This window comes from Monomorium pharaonis, chromosome 10 (assembly GCF_013373865.1).
Source record: "Monomorium pharaonis isolate MP-MQ-018 chromosome 10, ASM1337386v2, whole genome shotgun sequence".
Lineage (NCBI taxonomy): Eukaryota > Metazoa > Arthropoda > Insecta > Hymenoptera > Formicidae > Monomorium > Monomorium pharaonis.
Genome location: NC_050476.1, coordinates 8,363,382 through 8,385,597, shown reverse-complemented (window position 1 = coordinate 8,385,597; position 22,216 = coordinate 8,363,382). Strand labels below are relative to the sequence as shown.

Here is a 22,216-nt window from a genome sequence, read left to right as displayed (position 1 = left end):
AGTTATTTAACGATTTCAGTTATTATTTTTTTTACTAATATAGCACAGTAATAAAGCTTGACCCGTTAAAATAAAAATTTTTAATGCGACTTTGCTGCGCTGCATCTGGCGTAAAAGAAATCATAGAGAATTTCCGTTGCATCTTGTAGCGGAATCTTCTTCTTTTATTTGAGTAATTGCTCATTGCTGTGCGACATTTTTTAACCGAATTATTGAGATTTAAAAAAAAGGTCATTTTGACTTTCATCGCTTGTTACTCAAACAGATCAACATACAGCGCTCAGTAAAAAAGTGTTGAAAAGCTGAAAGTTTGTAGTTTCGAATGCTATTATTAACTTTTTCATAGATTTACTTTTTCTAACTATAAATTGCGTTCAAAAATTATGTAAAAAATTGCATGTTTTACTGTTTTTATTTAATTCAATATATTGTCGTGAAAAAAGACCCAATCACATCGCTAAATCAATGATTTATAGTACAATTACTCCCTAGTAATAAACACTAACGTTGTTTGATCAATTACTGCTTGTAAACGTTCTCATATGTTTATGCACTTCTCAATAATGCCCTGTGGAATTTCATGTCAAATTTGCCTAAGCGCTTCTCCCAACTTATCAATCAGCATTGGAAAGTGCAAACTTTCAGATTTCTATCACTTTTCTAGCGCAGCACCTTACGTTGATCTGTTCCCGAGTAAAAAACGATGAAAGTCACAATGATTATTTTTTCTAAAAATATCAATAACTTGGTTTAAAAAATCACATAGCGACTACTCAAAATAAAAAAAAAGCTCCCGCTACAAGATGCAAATAACAGAAATTTTTTATGATTTTTTTCACGCCAGATGCAGCACAGCAAAGTCACATTAAAACTTTTCATTTTAATGGATCAAACTTCATCATTGCCACATTGATAAAAAAAAATAACTGAAATCGCTAAAAAGCGTTTGAAAGAAGTTTCAAGTTTTAAAACGCTTTTTAGATTTTGTTTCTGGGACAATTTTTCACTAAGTTCCAGCGTGCAACGGTTTAAAAATAACCTTAAAAATAAATTTTTGGTATATGAAAAGTGTTCCCTATTTTTTTTAGTAATATATATATATGTATGTATATATATTATTTATTTTTGAGTTTTTCACAAAATCTTAGATTTATATCAGACAATGGATCAGATTACAATAATACTTTATATTAATAATTATACATTATAATTTATAAATTCTAAAAATATTGTAATTCTTTCATGTTAATATAAAACATAAATAGTATATTGAAGAATTTGATATTTATTAATATTATTTTTTTTATTAAAATAATTTCTTATGTCCATATGTATTAATGAGATTTATTCGACTTGCATCACTTGAAACTTCTCTACTCCCATAATTAAACAATAAAGGAGGATGTAAAAAAGGTTGATTTTCCGACTACAAAAGAAACCTAAAATTTGAGTTTCATGGATATCTATATATAAGCCGTATAAGAAGTGGAAATGACAGTCTTTTTTTCTGGAGATCTGTGGAAGGTGTCGAAAATCTGTCAAATTGATTGAAAATTGCGTCCGGGGACAAGTCGAGTCTATGGCATGGAAGAATTTTCAGTCAATTTAACCAGCTTCTGGTTAAATACTTATCCAATAGTTTTTGAGATTGTTAATAATGTTTCAGTATCAGGATCCTGAAATTCAAAATGGCAGATTCAATATGGCGTGGCAGAATATCAAATATTGTCACGAATACCACACTCAACCGAACCCAGAGACACGAACAAGGACGTAGTGGTTGTTGTCTCTATTTTTTTAACTTTTTTTGTAAAAAAAATTTTTTTATAATTATTATAAAAACATGTAATTATTATAAAAACAAAAAATTAAAAAAAAACAAAATAAAAATTTTTAACAAAAAAAGTTTTAAAAAAATGGAGACAACAACCATTACGTCCTTGTTCGTGTCTCTGGGTTCGGCTGAGTGTGGTATTCGTGACGATATTTGATATTCTGCCATGCCATATTGAATCTGCTATTTTGAATTTCGGGATCCCGATATTAAAACATTATTAGCGGTTTGACTAAAAATTTTTCCATGCCACAGACTCGACTTGTCTCCGGATAAATGCAATTTTCAATCAATTTGACAGATTTTCGACACTTTCCACAGGTCTCCAAAAAAAAAGACTGTCATTTCCACTTCTTATACGGCTTACAGATATCCGTGGAACTCAAATTTTAGGTTCCTTTTGTAGTCGGAAAATCGACCTTTTTTAACATCCTCCTTTACTTTAATTTTAGTTTTATTTAAATTGAATTTACAACTGTTAACTTTCACTTTAATTTACTTAAAAGAAAAACTAACTAATTGTTACAAACATGGCATCTCTCTTTTACACAATAGTTTATCCCTTATAGAAAAATACTATTAAATTTGCGAAAGAATTATTGAATTAGTGAATAATATATTGGAGACGAATGGTTTTCCAATATTTTTTAATAGTTTTTTTGCAAGTCAAATAGTATTTTTTCCATAAAAGATAACTGTTATATGCTCCAAGGACAAAAGATTTGCGTATAATGATACTGCCACGTGTATGAACCACGACTCACAATCAGATCCAAACTGTAAGCGAAACCGTCAGCACATCGGCACGCACCATTGTACAAAAAGTTAAATATATATCAGTAAAATCATTGGTTATCAAGTGTATATCATTCTAAATCCTTTCATCTCACATGAGCAGATTACCAGAATACAAAACCGACACTAATTTAATGAAACTAATGATTTTTAACCAATATATATTTCAGATTTTCTAATAAAAATGTAATACTGGACAGTATTAAATTGGCCAGTAATTATTACTTATTTTGAGTATTAAAAGTACTAACAGCAGCGATTTTAATATTTAAAATATGTCTTAATTAGTGGGCAAATTAATGCTGCTCAATATTACATTTTTATAAGGACTGTATACAAATACTTTGTTTTATTAGGTATATATTTACAAGATTTCACGCTTTTTTAAGATTAAATCATGATTTTAGGCATAACATCCGACAAATGCAAAAAGTCGGGCGGGCGCATCTATTCAAATTTTTATCCACGGCACAAACGTGTTCTTTTAACTGGGGCAATTTTAATCTTATTGATTATACTGTTCTTGACAATCATCGATCTTACGTTTTCTATAATATCTGGACGTGATGTTCGTAATGCTTCAGGTCAGTAAATATTATGTACATAGGGTAAATAAAACGCCCATTATTTTTCCCGAGAAATTTGCTTTTGATCGCCTTCGCAATCACCAATTTCCAGTCGATGTCCTCGAAGAATCATCTCTTCCACCATCTTTCAGCTCGCATTCAACCGGAAACAAACGTGGAACGAATGATCAGACTAGGTTTTCCTCTCGACAGAAGATCATTGTCGAAGTCCCGGGTGATCAATGAAGACCCATCTTTCAACGATCATACAAAGCTTACGAGCCAGATAGCACGGGTTACAGAAGGCGATGCATTCCCAACGATATATGAAAGGGATGATGACACGGCCGACCGGCGTTCCAAACGGGAAGTATCTCGCAGGAAAAGAGATTGCAATCTGAGCGCAAAGCACTGCGAGAAGCTGTTACAACTAGCGCAAGGCTATCTCGCGGCTCTCGCAAATAAGTTTTCAAATAAGAATGACGAAAAATCGTTGGACTTAACGGATATTCTGAGATGTCTCGAGTGCAAGAAATTGTTGAACGACACGCTACGATCGAAGGATCAATACTTCCCGCATGATTACACCGAGCAAAATAGCTCGAGCAATTTTGGTACCGCCGTCATCAAGTTGCTGGACGAGGATGGCAAGGCTAGCAACGATTCGAATCGGACAGAAGTTAATCGGACGGAAGTGACAAAAATCCAGCTGGTGGAGACAAACACAGTTACGAACGATCCATCACATAATTTCACGAATCAATCACCGAGAGATATCAGTGTATCGGAAACCACTACTTTATCAATTGATCATACCAATTTTAATAGAAGCCAACAGATGAACGACAGTGACGTTAACAATTCGGATGACAAACAGCCAGAAAGCAATCCTGCCGCAAACGACTCGCGTACAATAAAAGTCCAAGACGATGAAAACGTTCCTGTCACGTCGAGAGTCGATCGACAGCACGGTGTAATAAGCGAAAGCAAAGGTATCACGAACGTGACGCCGACCGAATTGAACAGCACGGGAACGCAGTACAGCCTTACTACGAAAGATAATAAACAATTCGAGACAACCACAATTACAGTTAATCTAGGAACAATCGAAACAACAATACGGACCATTGCCGATCTTACGAAGCAAATTACTAAAATCACGACGAGTGCGTCGGCGGCGCCATATAACGTGACCGGAATTGATAGGAAGACAACGATGCATCCTTCGACGCGTCCTTCGTACGAGGGAAGTCAAGCAGCTGCGGTGACAAACGGTACGTGGTCAGAAAGAATACGAGAGAGGAAATAATAAAATATTTAAGGAAGTGCTCGATTCTTTTTACGTACAACCTTGGTTAAAAGAATTAGGCATCTACTCTCGTAGAATCATTTCACCATTAATATTTTAGAGTGATTAGTCATTCCAAAAGAGAGAACTATCATTATTATTTGATTAAGTGCGGGCACTCTTAAGCTAAAAGAGAACCTTTCATTCTTTTCGGAGTGATTAACGTAATGTGACTCCGCGTAGTACGTAAGGTATTTGTACCTAATATACCCTGCCTAAGTTTTGGAGGTTTTTCTAATTTTTTGATGAATACGAAACTGAAAAATAAGGGTCAGATTTAAAATAGGAAACATTTCTGAAACTAAAAAAGTTTGTAAAATATTTTCAATTATTTATATAAGTATAGTAAAGATTTCAAAAAAAAAAAAGCACTTGGACCATGTTGATTACATATTTACCCGATGTGGCCTAGCTATGTATTTTCCTCTTTTTCGTAAATATTTTTGAAAAAATGCGAAATAACAGAATCAACATGTTTAATTAAGCACTTTTTAACATACTTATGGAAAAAATTACACACACAGCTATTTATTAAATAATAATGAAACTATGTTTATTTATTACAATGGACATTATCTTAACTTTTACCCGTCAATAAAATTCAATTAACTAAAGAAAGACAAAAAATACTAATAAAAAATTAAACATTAAATAAAAAAATAGAATCTTAACTTTCTTGTGTATTAATAAGATATATTGTGTTTTTAGAAGTGTCTCTAGTCATGGTTTCACAATACAAAGAGCTTTCTTCCTTTAATTATAAACAAGATATTTTAATGAAAACCTAAATAAATACAGTGTTGGAAAGCCTAAATAAAGAGCTACAATAGTATGAATTGTGTATATTTATCATTGTTACATGATAGTTACACAAAGTAAAAACTTACCTCTAAAACTTTAAATTCAGAAGAACACAATTTGAATAAAGTGATTACAAGCCGTAGAAAGAAGATATTGAGCAGTTAACTAGCATAAATACATCGACTTCCTAAGTGATATAGCGTTATCTGTGAGATTTATTGCATAACTATTTAAAAATGGGAGTGAGCTAAATTACATGGCCATATTGGGTACAGGTATTTTATTTCTATTTCACTCTGATTTAGAACCCAAAGATTTTTTTTTACTCTGCAGTAGATTTTTACAGGACAAACCGTTTAAACAATCCGGATGAGAGTACATGTTATCGCTATCAGACGCGACAAAGTAACATTTCTCATAAACAAAATCCACAGAATGTAATTAAAAGTGCAGGATTATAAAATTCCTCATCCACATTCTAAAATAATTTGTTAAAGATGTGCCAAGAATCTCAAAATAAAAGTAAAAATAAAGTAAATATTATAAAATATAATTGTAGAGTGTTACAGAGAAGTTTCTGTAAAAAATAAATTGGGTACAGTTCCGGAAAGCGCAAACCTCTGATCGCGTTGAAATTTTAACCAAAGCTTACCCTTGATTAGAGAAAAGTCCCTGAAAGGATTTTTGGCGACAAAGCCTCATTTGCCCCCCAGCCCCCTTCAAAGTTTTTACAGTTCTTACTAAATATCGAAAATACTGATTTTAGAAAAAAAAGTTTGAAACAAAAAATAAAGTTCATAAGAAGCTCTACAAAAAAGATTATATACATTTTTTACGTAAACCTATTATTTTGGCTGTTATGATCCAAAATAACTCGGCAAATTGATCCCGTCGAACATTTTTTTTAATTTGTTTTATGAAATATGCGAAAATTTTTTAATTTAAAGGTTATATGTATTTATTTAACGTAAAAACAGTTTAATTGCAAATTTGAAAAAAAAAGTAATTTTTTTACAGTTTAACATAAGACAAAAATATATTTCTATAATTTAAAATAAAACATAAACATTACTATAGTTTAACATATAACACAAAAGGTAATATTTATCATGTATTGTATTCATAAAACGTAAAACAAACGACATCCACGCTTGTACAATACCACATAGGTTTGCGACTTTCCACGCTGTTTGTTTTCAATGTTTTCGTATTCATCAAATATCGACTTTAAAATGTGTGAGTTAAATTAGAAAAAATTACAGCGAGCGGGTGCAGGAGAAGGGGCAAAGCCCCTCCCCAGCCCACGCGTTCCCTGTACAACCCTTTGCGAATTTCCACGCGAAACGAGATATATTTCTCGCAAAACGAAATTATAGAAAAATTTTCTGTTTTATATTAAACTGTAAAAAAATTATTTTTTTTCAAATTTATAATTAAACTTTTGTTTACGTTAAATAAATATATATAACCTTTAAATTAAAAAATTTTTGCATATTTAATAAAACAGAAATTTTAAAAAATGTTTGACGGGATCAATTTGACCTCCGCCGAGATATTTTGGGTCATAACAGCCAAAATAATAAGTTTACGTAAAAAATGTATATAATCTTTTTTGTAGAGCTATTTATGATCTTTATTTTTTGTTTCGAACTTTTTTCTCTAAAATCAATATTTTCGGAGATATTTAGTAAAAACTGTAAAAACTTTGAAGGAGGCTAGGGGGCAAACGAGGCTTTGTCGCCAAAAATCCTTTTAGAGACTTTCTTCTCTAATCAAGGGTGAGCTTTGGTTAAAATTTCAGCGCGATCGGAGGTTTGCGCTTTTCGGAACTTTATACAATAAATCTTTATTGGATATCGTTTATTCTATCATTAAAACAATCTCCAAAGCTCCATAGAATGAATCATTCTCTCTAAAATGATTTTAATAGAGTAAAGTTTTCCACTTAATATCCTATGAACATTGATCTATTGTACTAGAAAAGATTATCTTTTTATTAAAGTAAAATGTAATTTTAGTCGAACTTTTAGAGTGTTATTTAATTCTTATCTAAAATGACGAGTCACTCAAAGTGCACAGGCTCAATTTTTTTTTTTTTTATCCTTTCTTACACTTGTATCTTATTTGTTTAAAATAATATTTTATATAAAAAAGAAAGTATATTTTTTTACTTATGTGGAATTCTTTTATCTATATCTTTTGTTTCCTATTGTTTAATGTTATTAAACAGTAAGGATTCTAATTATTATTAATAAATGATAATTTATATTCTAATTTATGTTTAAATTTTGTTTGGTAAAAATATTTTTAACTATTTTTAAATACTTTTATTGGACCAGTTGCAGTAGTTAATAATTTAATAATTTATAACAATAATAATTTATAACGGCTTAATAATTTAAAGCGGTAAAAAAATTGTTACATATATTAACATAAATACAAATACCTTATATGAAAAACATTTCAAACCGTTTATTCTTGCGACGCATAACGTATTTTTCGTCTTAGCACAGTATTTTTACATTAAAATAAATGCGTAGTGCTAAAATATATATAAAATATTTAATATATCACAATTTTATATGTAAACCAAATACGAGTATTTATAGTATATCAATTAGACAACTGTGCAATTGTTTTTTATTAAAAATAATTCAATTCGACAGATCAGTATCAAAATTTTTCATAGATATTTTAGAAACATTTTGTACAAAACATAAAACGTTTTATAAATGTTACAAAACATGTTTATAAATTTTCTGAGGTAACTGTTCTAAAATAGCAATTTTTCATTTTATACCTTTTAAAAAAATGACTCAATAGCTATTTAATTAAATTTGAAAAATCTACAACTTTTCCAAAATATTACTAAAAAATCATTAAAATGATTGAAATATTGCTAGTATGCAATTATATAAATATAAAAAATTTAAAAATTTGCTTATTTATGAAGTATTTTAAATTCTTTTTTAATAGTAATAATTTAATTATTTTAGAAATACAATTTAATTTATTTAGAGGATTAAATATACAAAAACAAGTTAGAAAAAAATATTTATAAAATATAATATTCTTACAAGCGCTGTTTAAAAATTTCGCAAATTTACACATACATATATAAACAATTGGAAAGATAAATTATTAGCACAATTTGTGTCATTTTTTATAATGTTATTTAAAAAATTTTATTTATACAATTATATTATTATTGTGTATATTTATTAATAATCATTTTATCTGTGTCTAAACCATTTGTTCCTTAAGAAGTGTCGCGCTCGACCTTGTTGTTTTTGTTTTGTTTTTATATATATGAACAAAATTCTACTATTTCTTAAAACCATTTTCAGACGATATCTATTTTTACAACATATAATAACAACGCTATTTTTTTAACTTTTTTATTTTTTAAACAAAAATGTATTATTATTTTTAAAACAAAATATTTTATCTGAATAAATTGATCAAAATTCTCCGGTTATAAAAGATGGCGTAAATAAAATTTATTAAAAACAAATCTCATCTAATATATGTATATTTGCGTCATACTATTGCGTCCTACAGAACAGAATAAAATATTTGTATTATTGACAAAAAATATTTTACATTAAAGTGAAATTTCTAAGAATCCTAATACATATATATTAACTTATAAATATTTTGTATAAATGATTTATATTTAAAAAAACGAGAAAAGAAAATGCAGATTATGATATTAGTTTTAAGATTTCTCAGTTTTCATTCAATTGTATTGCAAAATCATTAATTATTACATAATATGAAACATTATGTAAAAACTACTACACCATTTGATACAATACACTTTTTAGTTGACATTAACGTTTTCAAAATTTTACTTTCAACTTTTGTTTAAGAAATATTATTCAAAAACAGTGATACTCGTATTTATATAATGTCAATATATTGATGATCTCTTTTTATGATTGATAAATCTTTTGCCTAAGCATATCTATGACATTTGACACAAAATAACAACTGCTACTTGATATAGTCTAGCCGAATTAGCTTGAAAAGGGGCCGTTTTGGGAAAAAATTGGTAAATCAAATTTGACTCTGCGTAAAGCACAATTAACGTGTGTAGATTAAAGTAGGTACCCACGTTTGCCACTCGCAAAAAGCTGGAGTACATGGTCTCAAAAATGTAAAAATTAAATTTTAGTAAAATGCGTTTTGAATAAACAATTGACATTATTCGAAAAGTTATCAATATTTTTTTATGAAATTCGGTACATCTTTTTATCATTATAAAAGCTATATTTTCCTATAACTTCAAATGCTTGAGTTAATTTTTAACAAAGTTATAAATAATTTAAGAAATGATCATTTTTTATGGGTTTTTAACTTTACAAACTAATAAACCGATCTTAATAAACCAAATTTATTATTGTAAATCTACTTAATATTTACAACTTTTATTTGAAACTTTTTTGGATTCCGTTTTTAGTCTACAAGGCGCAAGCAAAAAACTGCTTTTCCTCACTTCAACTCGTAATTTTGCAATGACCCCCAGCTTTTTGCGAGTGGCAAACGTACCAACTTTAATCTATACATGTTAATTGTGTTTTACGCATAGTCAAACCTGAGTTACCAATTTTTTTCGTATAAAATGCTAATTCGGCTAGACCAGAGATCGACAACAAATGTACTTCTCGGCCAATTTTAGCAGGCCTCGCCTCCCGTTATCTCCTTGCTCCATAGCGCCGCGCGTAGCCTACGAATTTCAGTGATTCGTTGGCTGCGCGCGGCGCTGCGGAGCAAGATGAATAGCGGGAGGCAGAGCCTACTGAAATCGGCCGAGAAATGCATTTCTTGCCGACTTCTAGACTAGACTAAACTTTAAAAACTAGTCCATAATATACTTTTCATTTTTTGTATTTTTCTTTTTGTTTTTTGTCTATCACCTTGTTATTTGCCTCTTCGCATTATGTTTTATCCAAATTGACAAAATAAGAAAAATATAAACTCCAAAAGAAACAAGAGACACGATAAAAGATGTGATAAAAGACACGATTTGATAAAATACACTAATAAAAAGGCAAAAATACGATGAGTAAAGAACAAGAAACTGAAAATAGAAAACATAGATTGGACTTAAGGAGATGCTAAACTAATCGTCAAACTTGAGAAAGGTCGACAATGTAGAGTCATTTATGCACGTCATTAACAAAATTTTGTATGTATTTCTTTTATAGATTTAAAAATCCTTTTCCAGAATTAAAGTTTATAGTATTAATATTAGCTTATGAACTGAATTTCATATCAAGAATTTAAAACAATTTTTCAGATTGCTCTTTTGAGACACGAAATGTTTACCAATGTGTATCTTTTTTATTAAGACGTCTACGCTCAATCTGAAAGCATAGTATTGTTCCTTAATGTTCACTCGTGTGCGGATCTAACTTGATTTATACGTATAAAGTGCACAACTTTTACATCAAACACATTTTGTTACGAGTCCACGCCAGACGCCGACAATTAAAAATTTTTTTTATTTTTTTGTATAAAATCATCACGTCTGCACACTGTTATTGTCTATACTTTAATTGTGGAAAAGAATTTTTAATTGTGTAAATGCAATAAAAAGTTGAACATTGGAACAAATTGTACAATTCTGTCAGTATATACGGTAAAACAGACAACTTAAAACCTTGCAAACTTGCCTATAATGCAATTCTGCAATTCGACGAGAAATATTGATATCGGCAGACTGTTGTCCAGCGTTTTTACCACACAAAATATATACACAGCGACAGTATAATGATACTGACATTTCTTATCGCGAGTTACAGAATAGCAGTATATTGGCTTCTCTCTCAAAAAAAAAAGAGCTCAAGGTTCCAGAGCTGTTACAAAAAAAATGCGGCACTAAGCATGTAAAGTCTAGCATAAATACACACTATTAATTCAGACATGTCAGATCCACATATGACTTTTTTCTATAAGTAACAATTTTGTGAATTATTATGGAAAATATTTTTAGTCAAAAACATCTCTTTAAAAGATTTTGACAAATCATTACTCTCTTATTTAATTATTATCAAAAAATGAAATACTAAAGGCCAGATAAAGTTCGTTACTTCACAGTTTATTAAAAACAAAATAATCACTAAACAATGTTTATATATTAAAATAACTAAGAAATCTTCAACTGTAATGTCAATATATGTTTCCTAATTTTTTCGTAATTCATGAATATTGACAATATCTATATTTATTTATTTATGATTTGGCACATGTTGGGATCAAATGTATCTAATGTGTACGTAAGTATACATTGATATACATTAACATTTCAGTGAACATTTTGTCACTCTTTTTCGTATGTATAAGTCATATTCATAGATATGGTTTATACATTATATCATAATTTTGGTTTTTTTATAGTTTGGTATTTGCTGGTCTAAAAAAATGTATTAAAAATTGATTGCATAATTTACATAATAAAAAATGCAGTATACTTAGTTTCGTAACAATCGTACGCATTACATTTTGTAATGAATTGTGTGTTTGTATATTATATTAAACATTACACTCAGAATAGAAGATTTTTTTATGTGGATAATATAATGGAACTGTAGAAAATATCTCGGTGTAATGTCAAAAATCAGGACCATCCATAAAACACCTGTAACATAAGTTTTTTATTAATTTTGGAGGCATATTATTTTTATTATGTAAATTATAAAATATTAGTTTAATAAACAGGTTCTAATTTTCATCGTTACGAAAAATTTGGATCGTGTATATGGCAATGTGTTGTTAAAATTTTTGAAATAACTTCTCATTCGCTTATTTTCAGTGATAAACTTGTAACTTATCAATTAGTGAAATACATAGTGATCCTTCATAGTGATAATATATTAATAATAAAATTAAAATTACTAGAAGACTGAATAATTACTAATTATTACAGTTATAATTCTGTCACTACAAATCAGTAATAATACACTAATTATTACTTAAGTAGTGTCTATCCTTTTTTACTCTTTATTTCACTCTCTCGAGATGACAGAGATGAAAGCGCGTTCGATTCGCGAACTGAGTTTGGGCCTGGTCTACATTTAAAATTTACTATTTGTAAATATAAAGAAACATATATATATTAACATAGCGTTATTTTAATGTCGATATCTGTGTGATACAAATATCACATATTCAAAAATATTTATCATAAATACAAATCTAAGAAGCTATTTCAGAAATTTTAACAACGCATTGTCATATATACGATCCAAATTTTTCAATGTAATGACGAAAACCAAGACTTGTCAATTAAACTATTATTAAATTTTATCAATATTTGTGTGCATTTCATGAGAATTCTCATTATACATAGAGTGTACATAATTATACGGATCAATGCTCATGAAGAGATACAAGAGATCGCGATGAACAAAAATGTTCCGTACCGTATTGCATAATACTCGCAATAATTCAAGTTATTAATTTATAAAGCAACCGAATTTGCTTACCGCTAAATGCAAGCGCGCGGCGAGAAAAGATCACCACCTATATGAGACACGCATTTACTATCACTAGACACGCGAGATCCGGGGAGTTGTTTACAACCTGCTTTTTTTACGCTTAACTCCCCACTTCCTACGTCTAGCAACGGCAGATGCGCATCTTATTGGACGATCCTATCTTGCCACGCGCTTGCATTTGACGATAAGCCGATAATTTGATAATGATTGCGAATATCGCAACATAGTACGGAACATTATTATTTATATCGATCTTTTATATCTTTTCATGATCATTGACGGGCATGACTATAGATACCCTGTATAAATTAAAGAGGAATTAAATATAAAGCTTTATTATATTAAGACCCGCTAACAATTATTTAAAACGATGCCTTGATCGATAGTTATTATTTTCTATACCTTTCTAATTAATGTTTTAATTTAAATAATAAAGATAATATGCCACCAAAACTAAATAAATTTTGATAAAAGTCTTGTTTTACGGGCGGTCCTGATTTTCAAAATTACGTGCAATAAAAATTGAACACGATATATGACAATACATCACAGAATAAAATTTTTTATATTTTTTATTTATGCTATATCATAATTTGCACTCGGGGACATTACAAGACAATACGCATTATATGCTCCAGCGTAGGGCGCAAAATTTAAAGGGACAAAAAATTTGGAGAATGAATCTACCAACTGGCGAGGCAACTTTTTCAAAATTAAAATTAATTTTTTCAAAACTTAATCAAAAATTATTTTAGAAGTACAATGACACAAAAACGACTATCTGATTTAGCACTTTTATTAATCAAAAGTGAAACGGTTAACAATTTTGATTAAAAAGATGTTACAGAAATATTCGCAAACGTTAAAGCTAGAAATCACATTTTGAATTGTTTTTCTTATTTTATAAGATTTCTATTATTTCTATTATTTCTATTATTCCTATTATTTTTTTGTATATTTTCTTTTAATTCTCATTTTTTACAAACTGTGTGTATTACTTAAAAATATAATATAAAATATATTAACATCTTATGTTAATGTTAAAACAAAAAATAAAATTATATATAAAATTTTAAAAATATATACAAATTATTAAAAAATATAAAAATATAAAAATACAAAATTGCAAAAACATATAAAAATGAAAAAACGGAACCATTTTCTGCTTTGTCGTGATTCTGTTGGTAACGTTAAAAACAGAAACTTTTTAGCTTCCTTTTTCTTTGTAATTTCGTACTAGAGCGTGTGAGTGATTTTCAACATAGGAGCGCATAAGCGAGTCGTGACGGCACCATTTGCACTTGCATACATTCTATGACACAGTATTTGTATTATGCACGGATAGCAATTAAAGCAGCAAACTATTCATTTACGTATCATGTTTGTGTGTATTTTGGCCTTCAAGTTTCGATAATTTTTAAAAATGTTATTTTATATGTGTTTTGTAATGTGTATTCGGCAAATAAGACCAACTATTTGTAATATACATATACATAAGTAATAAAAAGAAAACATTACACATAAATGAAGTGTGCGTGTGCGTAATGCGTGCGCGCGCGCGCGCATGTATGTGTAAGGTTTTTGTATCTTACTAAAATAAAAATTTTTAATTTATATTTAGATGATATTCTCAACTTATCTTTAAAAACCAAGAAAAATGTTTCTAAATTAAAGCAATGTGAAACAAAGGACAAAAAAAGATAGAGGGGGAGGAGGGAGGGAAAACAGATAGAGTAGAGATAGAGAGAGACAGAGAGAGCAGAGAGAGAGAAGAGAGAGAGAGAGAGAGACGGAGAGAGAGAGAGAGTAGAGCGAGACGAGAAAGAGAACTGAGAAAGAGAAATGAGAAGGAAAAGAGAATGGGAGAACGAGACAAGAGAGAATGTGAATGACCAGTAGAAGAGCAGAAAGACGCAGAGAAACCGAGAAAGCGAAAGAGCAAGAACAAGAGAAAAGCGACGAAAGAGAAACGCACGAACAAAAGAGAAAGAGTCAAGAGGGCGGAAAGATGACAGGAGAAAGAGGAAAGGGCAAAGAGAATAGAGACAAGAGAACAGGAGACCGCGAAAGAGCACGAGAAAGAAAAGGCATTTGGTAGTACAGAGCAAAGAACAGAAGAGGCGAGGAGAGACAGAGACAAAGGATCAAGTAAAAGGAAAAAGGAGAGCGAGAAAAGGAATAGAGAAAAGAGAAAGAGAAAAGAAAGCAGAAAGAGAGAAAGAAGAGAAGTGAAAGAGAAGAGAACAGAGAAAGAGAAAAATAAAAAGCGAAAGAAAGAGAAAGATTTGGTGTGAGCAAAAAGAGAAACGAGCAAGAAAAGAGAAAGGAAAAATGAGAGAGACAGAAGAAAGAGAAAAGAGGAAAAGAGAATAGAGACAAGAGAGACAAGAAAAGGGAAAAGAAAGAGAAAGATGCCGGAGAGAGAGAGACGAGAAAAGGAGCAAAGAGACGATAAGAGAAAGCGAAAGAGAAGAGGAAAGAGACAAGAGCCAAGAGAAAGATACCAGAGAAATCCCTCGACCTAGCTCCCCTCTCCCTCTAAGATCGATCCGTCCCTCTCCCCTCTCCCTCTCCTCGAGTACCTCTCCCTCTCCCTCTCCCTCTCCCTCTCCCTCTCCCTCTCCCTCTCCTCTCCCTCCTCCTCTCCCTCTCTCTCTCTCTCTCTCCTCTCTCTCTCTCTCTCTCTCTCTCTCTCTCTCTCTACTATTAATTCATTAATATGGTTATTGCAATTTTATAGTACAATATATAATTACATCAAATTGTTCCGATATCATCACAAGTCAAGTATATCAATAAATCTTAACAACCTTAAAATGACATAAAATGAATTATGATTCAGAAAAATGTGACTTTAATAATTGTTTTGGAATCATTTTACCGTCACTATAATGTCGTAATGATTTTTGATTTTGCTTATCACATACTTTTAAATTTACTGCATGTGATAGATTTTGAAAATACATTTGTTGCAGCATTTCATTTTCTTGAATTCTTTCAAAATTGTTGCATGAAATATGAAATCTCTCTGAAAATTTTCCACAACAATTGATACTGTATGTTATACAGGTTGATATTGATCAACCAACACAAATAAAAGGGATTTATGATATATTGACACGTTTGTTCTATCTGTTACAAATGCTATTTTTGATGTACGTTGCAAGCATTTTCTCGCTTCTGACGTCAATGTTCAATTACATATATCTATGTAAAAAATTGATTTTGTTTATAATATCACTTCTCCATCAAAGAAGGATGGGAAAAAGTGGTCGATTTTTGCCCCTAGCTGAAATCGATGTGTTTGCTTATAAATTTTTTGTGGTAGAATAACATGGTGATATTCATTTTGCCCGAAAATGCGGGGAAATACGTCAAAAATTAAGTTCAAGTACGATAATACAGCCACACAAAATAAAAAAGGTGATCTGTACCACGGATCAGATATCCTTTAACTGTGATATTCTCTTGTATTTTAAGCCGCTGAACACAAATCCGGTGTCACAATTGCTCCATCACCACTTCTTTTTTAATCAAAAAAGTGGTTTAAAAACCCTGAAAATGCATAAAGATATCATGGTCTGGTCCGTGGTACAGCCTACTCTTTTTATTTTGTTGTGGCTATGTTATTATACTTGAACTTAGTTTTTGAGGGGTTTTCCCGTATTTTCTGGCAAAATGAATATCGCCACGTTATTTACAAACAAAAAACTATTAAAAAAATACATATATCGATTTCACATGCCAGCTGAGAGCAAAAATCGACTACTTTTTCCCACATTCTCCTTTGTATTATAAATTTACTTTTAAACCAAGAAATTAAGTAACTTTGAAATCAGTAAAAGAATTATTCAATTATTAAATTTTACAGACCTTCAAACATAATAATAAAGCAATTAAAATAATAAATAATAAAAATATTAAAAATACATTTATAAAAAATTAATAAAATTTATAAAACGTTTTTTGAGAACAAAATAAATTTTTTCTTTGTATTATTTACATTTACAAAAGTAATGAAATGTTTACGAGTTATACAATTTTCTTTAAATAATAAATAAACGATATATTACTCATACCAGTAAAAATTGGCAACAATGTCTGTTGCTATATTTATATAATTATTATAAATAATTTTTTATCAGATTATAAAGAATACTTTATTTAGATTTATTATTTTAAAGATAACACTGCTAAAAGTTACTTTAATAAAAAATGAATGAAAAGTCAGGAGGCTCTTTTCTCTCCGAATCGAAGGCAAAGTATTAAACGTTTTTCAAAAGGCAGAATTATACTCTAATTTTCTACTTGCGTTTTTTTTAAAATACGATATGTCTTCTCAAATAATAACGATGGCATTAAGAAAGAAATACATGATACTTACAGGATCAAGATCGGTGGAAAGTAATTACCGTAATTACGAGCAGTTCATGTCGACCAATCATTTTCAAGCGAAAAACAGCAGCAAACCTCTTCCAGTAACCGCAGAAAGCACGAAATCCTATCAACAGCTGCAATCGAATCCCACTATATGGACAAGGCCACATCCAGTTTGCTTCTTTACTCCATATCCCGCCCAATCTGCCAACACACCGTTATCTCCGGCATCAGCGTTTTATCCGAGTTCTACCTCCGGACAAAGTCGCGGTTTTCCGTTCCAGAATCTACAGAGCTCCTCATCGCCCAATTATATGCAAGTGCAAGCGAATACTGTACAGTTTCTGCCGAGATTTAACTACGCCGCCAATCTAGCTCAGCCGACAGGACAAGGCGTCGGTCCCACAGGACCTGCGATGTCAAACGCACCTATCTTCCCGCTGAATCAGCAGCCAACACCCGGAATGTCCGAGCAGCCAAACATGCCGTATTTTTGCGGTTATATATCACTGCCAAGTATTCGATTCCCGCCGATCCCTGACACGTCGCAATCCGATCGTTCTGCCGACGAAACGAAAGACCTTCCGAAGGAATCACAACTTCTTCCGGAAAACAGTATTGTCGCGCAGATTAATCCGAGTGCGTAAAAGTTTGTATATTTCCTGCGAGGACCCTTCAAGTTGTCTATCATGTCTCCCTTTTTTAATGCATTTCTTTAATCTCTAATCCGTCTTAATTATCTCTATTATATTTGCCTGCTTACCCTAAAAATTTAAAATTACAATCTAAATGATATTTTCTAGGAAGGTAAATTAGAGCGTTATTTTTAACGACATAATAATTGTTTTTTTAGATTTCTCCTTGTTCAACAAATGTCCTGCAAATTATCATCAATGTAATAATCAGTACTGCATTCCGAGGGTAAAATGGTGCAACGGCCGTGTCGATTGCACCGACGCCAGCGACGAGACAAAGTGCTCCTGCAGAGATCGGATATCGCGAGATCGACTCTGCGACGGTTACTTTGATTGTCCACACGGAGAGGACGAGCTCGGTTGTTTTGGTAAAAATACACATATTTTATTTTATTTTTTACATATTAGATTGTCGTTATTTATTTTAAATAAATAAATAAGAAACAATTTATTTTCATTTTTTGTACACGTTTAAAATAAATGAAAAAAATTGATTTTGCTCGAATGATACATCGCATTTAATGTTTTTATAGTAAATACATTACACTTTTATATAATTAAAAAATTTACTACGTTAATACTGTTTTTAACATTCCATAGCTCTTAACAGAATAAAATAATAATAATATGTGTGTGACATAGCAGAAATCTAAATGATCAACTGAGCTATAACTGAGCATTTCTTTCCTTGTCGTCTCGGTTCTTGAGCAGACCAAAAATTAATTATAAATTAAGGAAGAGAATTAGGCTGTAATCGCTGTGTTAAAAAATAGTAGTTTATTATAAATATAACATCTTCTTTTAAGTATTATTGTGATTGTCCACCAGATGACGCTAAATACTGGTTAAATTTATGTAAGCTACTTTATCCACGAAACTTTTCTTCATACGAGCGGTTTGTACGAAATGTGTATAACTACACCGCTTGAAAGATAAACCACCGTATTACAATAGATTTTTGTCCTTAAAATTAACGAAAACTTACGTGAACGTAGAAAAAATGTATGCTTTTAAATTTGAATGTTTCATTTCTAGGTTGCCCAGGGGATTCTTTCAGTTGCGATGATTGGGAGAAACGTTATAATAGTAATAATTGCGTATCACTTTCTCAACGTTGCGACGGGATAAAACAATGTTCTAATGGAAAAGACGAACTTGACTGCAATATACTTCTGGAAACACATATGGGTCCAAACGACGTACGTAAAAGATAGTTATACAATTACTAGCCTGATAAAAATTCTTCTTTAAACTTTATATAATAATTTTTCATAATTTCTACAAAAAATTTTTGAATTTTTGAATTTTTTCTATATTATTATATAATTTAAAAAGATTTTTAATTCAAAAAGCCTTAGAAAGTCTGTATCTTTTAGAATTCTTTAAAAATTAATAAATATTTTCCTATCTATTTTCCTATCATTTCTTCAAAAAAATCATAGGTGGTTGGTTTTATGATTGGTTATGCTCAAGGATATTTGCATAAAAATGTTCGTGGAAAATGGTATCCCGTTTGCTCGAAAACACTTCCTTGGGCAGAGGAAGCTTGCGCATCGGAAGTTGGTTGGCCCTTACCGTATGTTATCAATAGATGTAATGACCAGGCCTGCTCATTTCAGGAGTGGAAGTATAGGCACACGTAGAAAATAACGGACGAAAACGTTGAAAAGGGACGGACGATATAAAATTTATTTCTTTCCCTCTCACATACAAGCGCATATAAGAGAAAAGGAAATATATCTTACATCGTACGTAAGCCCTACCTCCACTCCCGAAATTTGGGACAATCCTCGGTCTAGATATACTATATCTATGGCAATGACTCTTAATGACATGTATATATATATATGTGTACAAAAATTGTTCAAAAAGTAATGTCCCAAATTTATTGAAAACTGTTCATTTTACATAAATAAGAATCAACAAAGATACATGTTTTAGGTATATATGTTATTCTTTTACAAATTTTCCATTTAATTCTATGGCCTTGTGCCATTGCGATACGAGAGTTTGTATAACTTTTCTGTACTAAATGGCCTATTCTGTAATTCTTAACGACAATTTGGTATCATTAGAGTGTTGTTGTGCACATATATAGCAAGAAAGCTGTGCAACGACAATGTAACAATACCAAATTATTATTCACAGTTACAAAATAGACCTACAAGTTCTATCTTGTTCCTGTAGTCATCTCTTGACAGATCCAACAATGCTTTCGTCGTCTTCAAACCTTGTTCCGAACAAGCTTTGAAGATTTGAAAAAGGTAATTGAGAATATCAAGAGATGGCTCCGAGAATAACATAGAATCTGGTAGAGGGTTGGCATACATGCTCTCATTCCACAATGGCGCAAACCTATAGAACTGAACGAAGAAAAGTAACATACATAGTCAAAACATGTACTGGTTTTAATAAAAAAACTGTAAGACAGTACTCTCTTAAAACAATTCTTGTATACACTACTAGAGACACTACCGCTCAAAAGTATTTTACTCTTCTAATTTTTGTACATATTTTTTTTGTATATTTATTATATGCCTAAATTTTATTTTAATTCTGTTAGATACTTTTGTATATATACGTAGACTATAAAATTTTTTAACCATCAAGATGAATATTAAGTATAACATCTAGACAATTAAGAAAAAGGTTCAAATTTACTTTTTTTTTAAATTCCCACCATTTAATTAAAGAAGACAAAGCAAAAAGAGCACATACTTTTGAGCGATAGTATAAGTCATGTATTTGAGAATGACACAAAATTTTGATAATAAAATAAAATGTTTAAGCTCAGAAGGTACATTTGCAAGTTATTGTTAAATTGATTATTGCAGAATGCCACTAGAAATACAAACTGTCGATGTGCCTGAAGATGTTTTTCAAGGTCTCTATGTAATAGAAACTGAACTTAACGATATACAGACGACGACGTGTCCGGGGAAAGCAGTATTTGTCAAGTGCCCGCCGTTACCTTGCGGCACCAAAGTCCTGCCACGTCAAAATTTCTCTCCCATCTCTAACGCGACGAAGAATAGTTATGTATCCAAGAGACACGTGGAGGAACAATTGGAAATCGCGGAATACCGAGAAATGCTGGGCCTACTGAATGTGAATCAATCGGTGTCTAAGGAGAAGATACAAGAGCAGAATGATACTATCGTTGGAACGCAATCACGAGTGGTCGGCGGTCGTGCAAGTCAGCCCACAGCTTGGCCCTTCTTGGTTGCCATTTACAAGAATGGCAACTTCCATTGTGGTGGGGTTATTCTCAGTGAAATTCACATACTTACCGCGGGTCATTGCATGAATAGGTAAGAGTGTTTCCAAAGACGATTCCACAAATCGCAGTTTGTACAACTGTATAATGCATATATTATAAGCGACAACAAATAAAAGTATACTAAATCAATGTTGAATTCTGACAAAACACCGATTTTCTACCGAAAAATATTTTATACTTCAATACTGGAACTCTAGCATTAAAACAATAATATAATAATACCATAATATTATTGGACTATAATCCATTATGTTTTTTTGGTACAATTTATTTTTGGTCCATATTTATTTTTGGTACAATATTATTACCGTTACATAATAAGAGTATTTATGTTTAGTATTGTTACAATGTAAAATATTGTTATCAATTTTTTTTGTGTTATGGCACCGTAATCTCGTACCGTAATAATATTACATTTCAAGCTTTGACTCATTGCAATTATCCTAGTATTCTATCAATACACTATCAGTATTTGAATTAGTATATTCAATACTAGATACGAAAAGATGATATTGAGTTATCATCTCATCAATATTCCATTTCCACTTGAAAATTGCTAAACGCACCTATTGCGAAATATCACTGTAGTCTCGTTTAAAATAATTTCTTTCCAGGGAAATTACTTTTAAGGGAATTATAATGATATTCAACAATAATGGACGAACAATTTTGTCCCAAGAAATTCGCAAAATTATTTTTTGTTCACTTAGATGAGGTCTGGCAATAATTATGAATTTTTTATGGAAAAATAGAAAGCAATAAATATATCAAATTTATGTCATTGTAAAGATTATATATCTATACTTTTCTCTATTCGCCATAAATTTTATTAAAAAATTGTATAAAATAACGTCACCACTTATCATATTTTCAAAATACGTAACCGCTATATCTTGAAGACAGCTCGATCAATCAAATTAAAATTTTACCATTTTTGTAGACATTAAAATTAATCCTTGAAACATAGAATTTTTTATGGTGCTTAATTTTTACAGCTAAAAACAAATAAAATTTATTA

General features: G+C 30.7%; 1 protein-coding gene across 1 annotated transcript in view; it reads left to right on the top strand.

The window, feature by feature from the left end:
* The first annotated feature begins 2,006 nt into the window (after positions 1 to 2,006).
* Positions 2,007 to 22,216, top strand: part of LOC105836312 (serine protease nudel) — a 41,041-nt gene continuing 20,831 nt past the window's right edge. Inside the window, exons 1-7 of the mRNA XM_036293175.1 lie at positions 2,007 to 3,213; positions 3,348 to 4,469; positions 17,233 to 17,862; positions 18,077 to 18,286; positions 18,954 to 19,117; positions 19,361 to 19,557; positions 20,753 to 21,229. Of these exons, the coding sequence (XP_036149068.1) occupies positions 3,027 to 3,213; positions 3,348 to 4,469; positions 17,233 to 17,862; positions 18,077 to 18,286; positions 18,954 to 19,117; positions 19,361 to 19,557; positions 20,753 to 21,229 (2,987 nt within the window). The 5' untranslated portion in view covers positions 2,007 to 3,026. The remainder of the gene's footprint in view (positions 3,214 to 3,347; positions 4,470 to 17,232; positions 17,863 to 18,076; positions 18,287 to 18,953; positions 19,118 to 19,360; positions 19,558 to 20,752; positions 21,230 to 22,216) is intronic.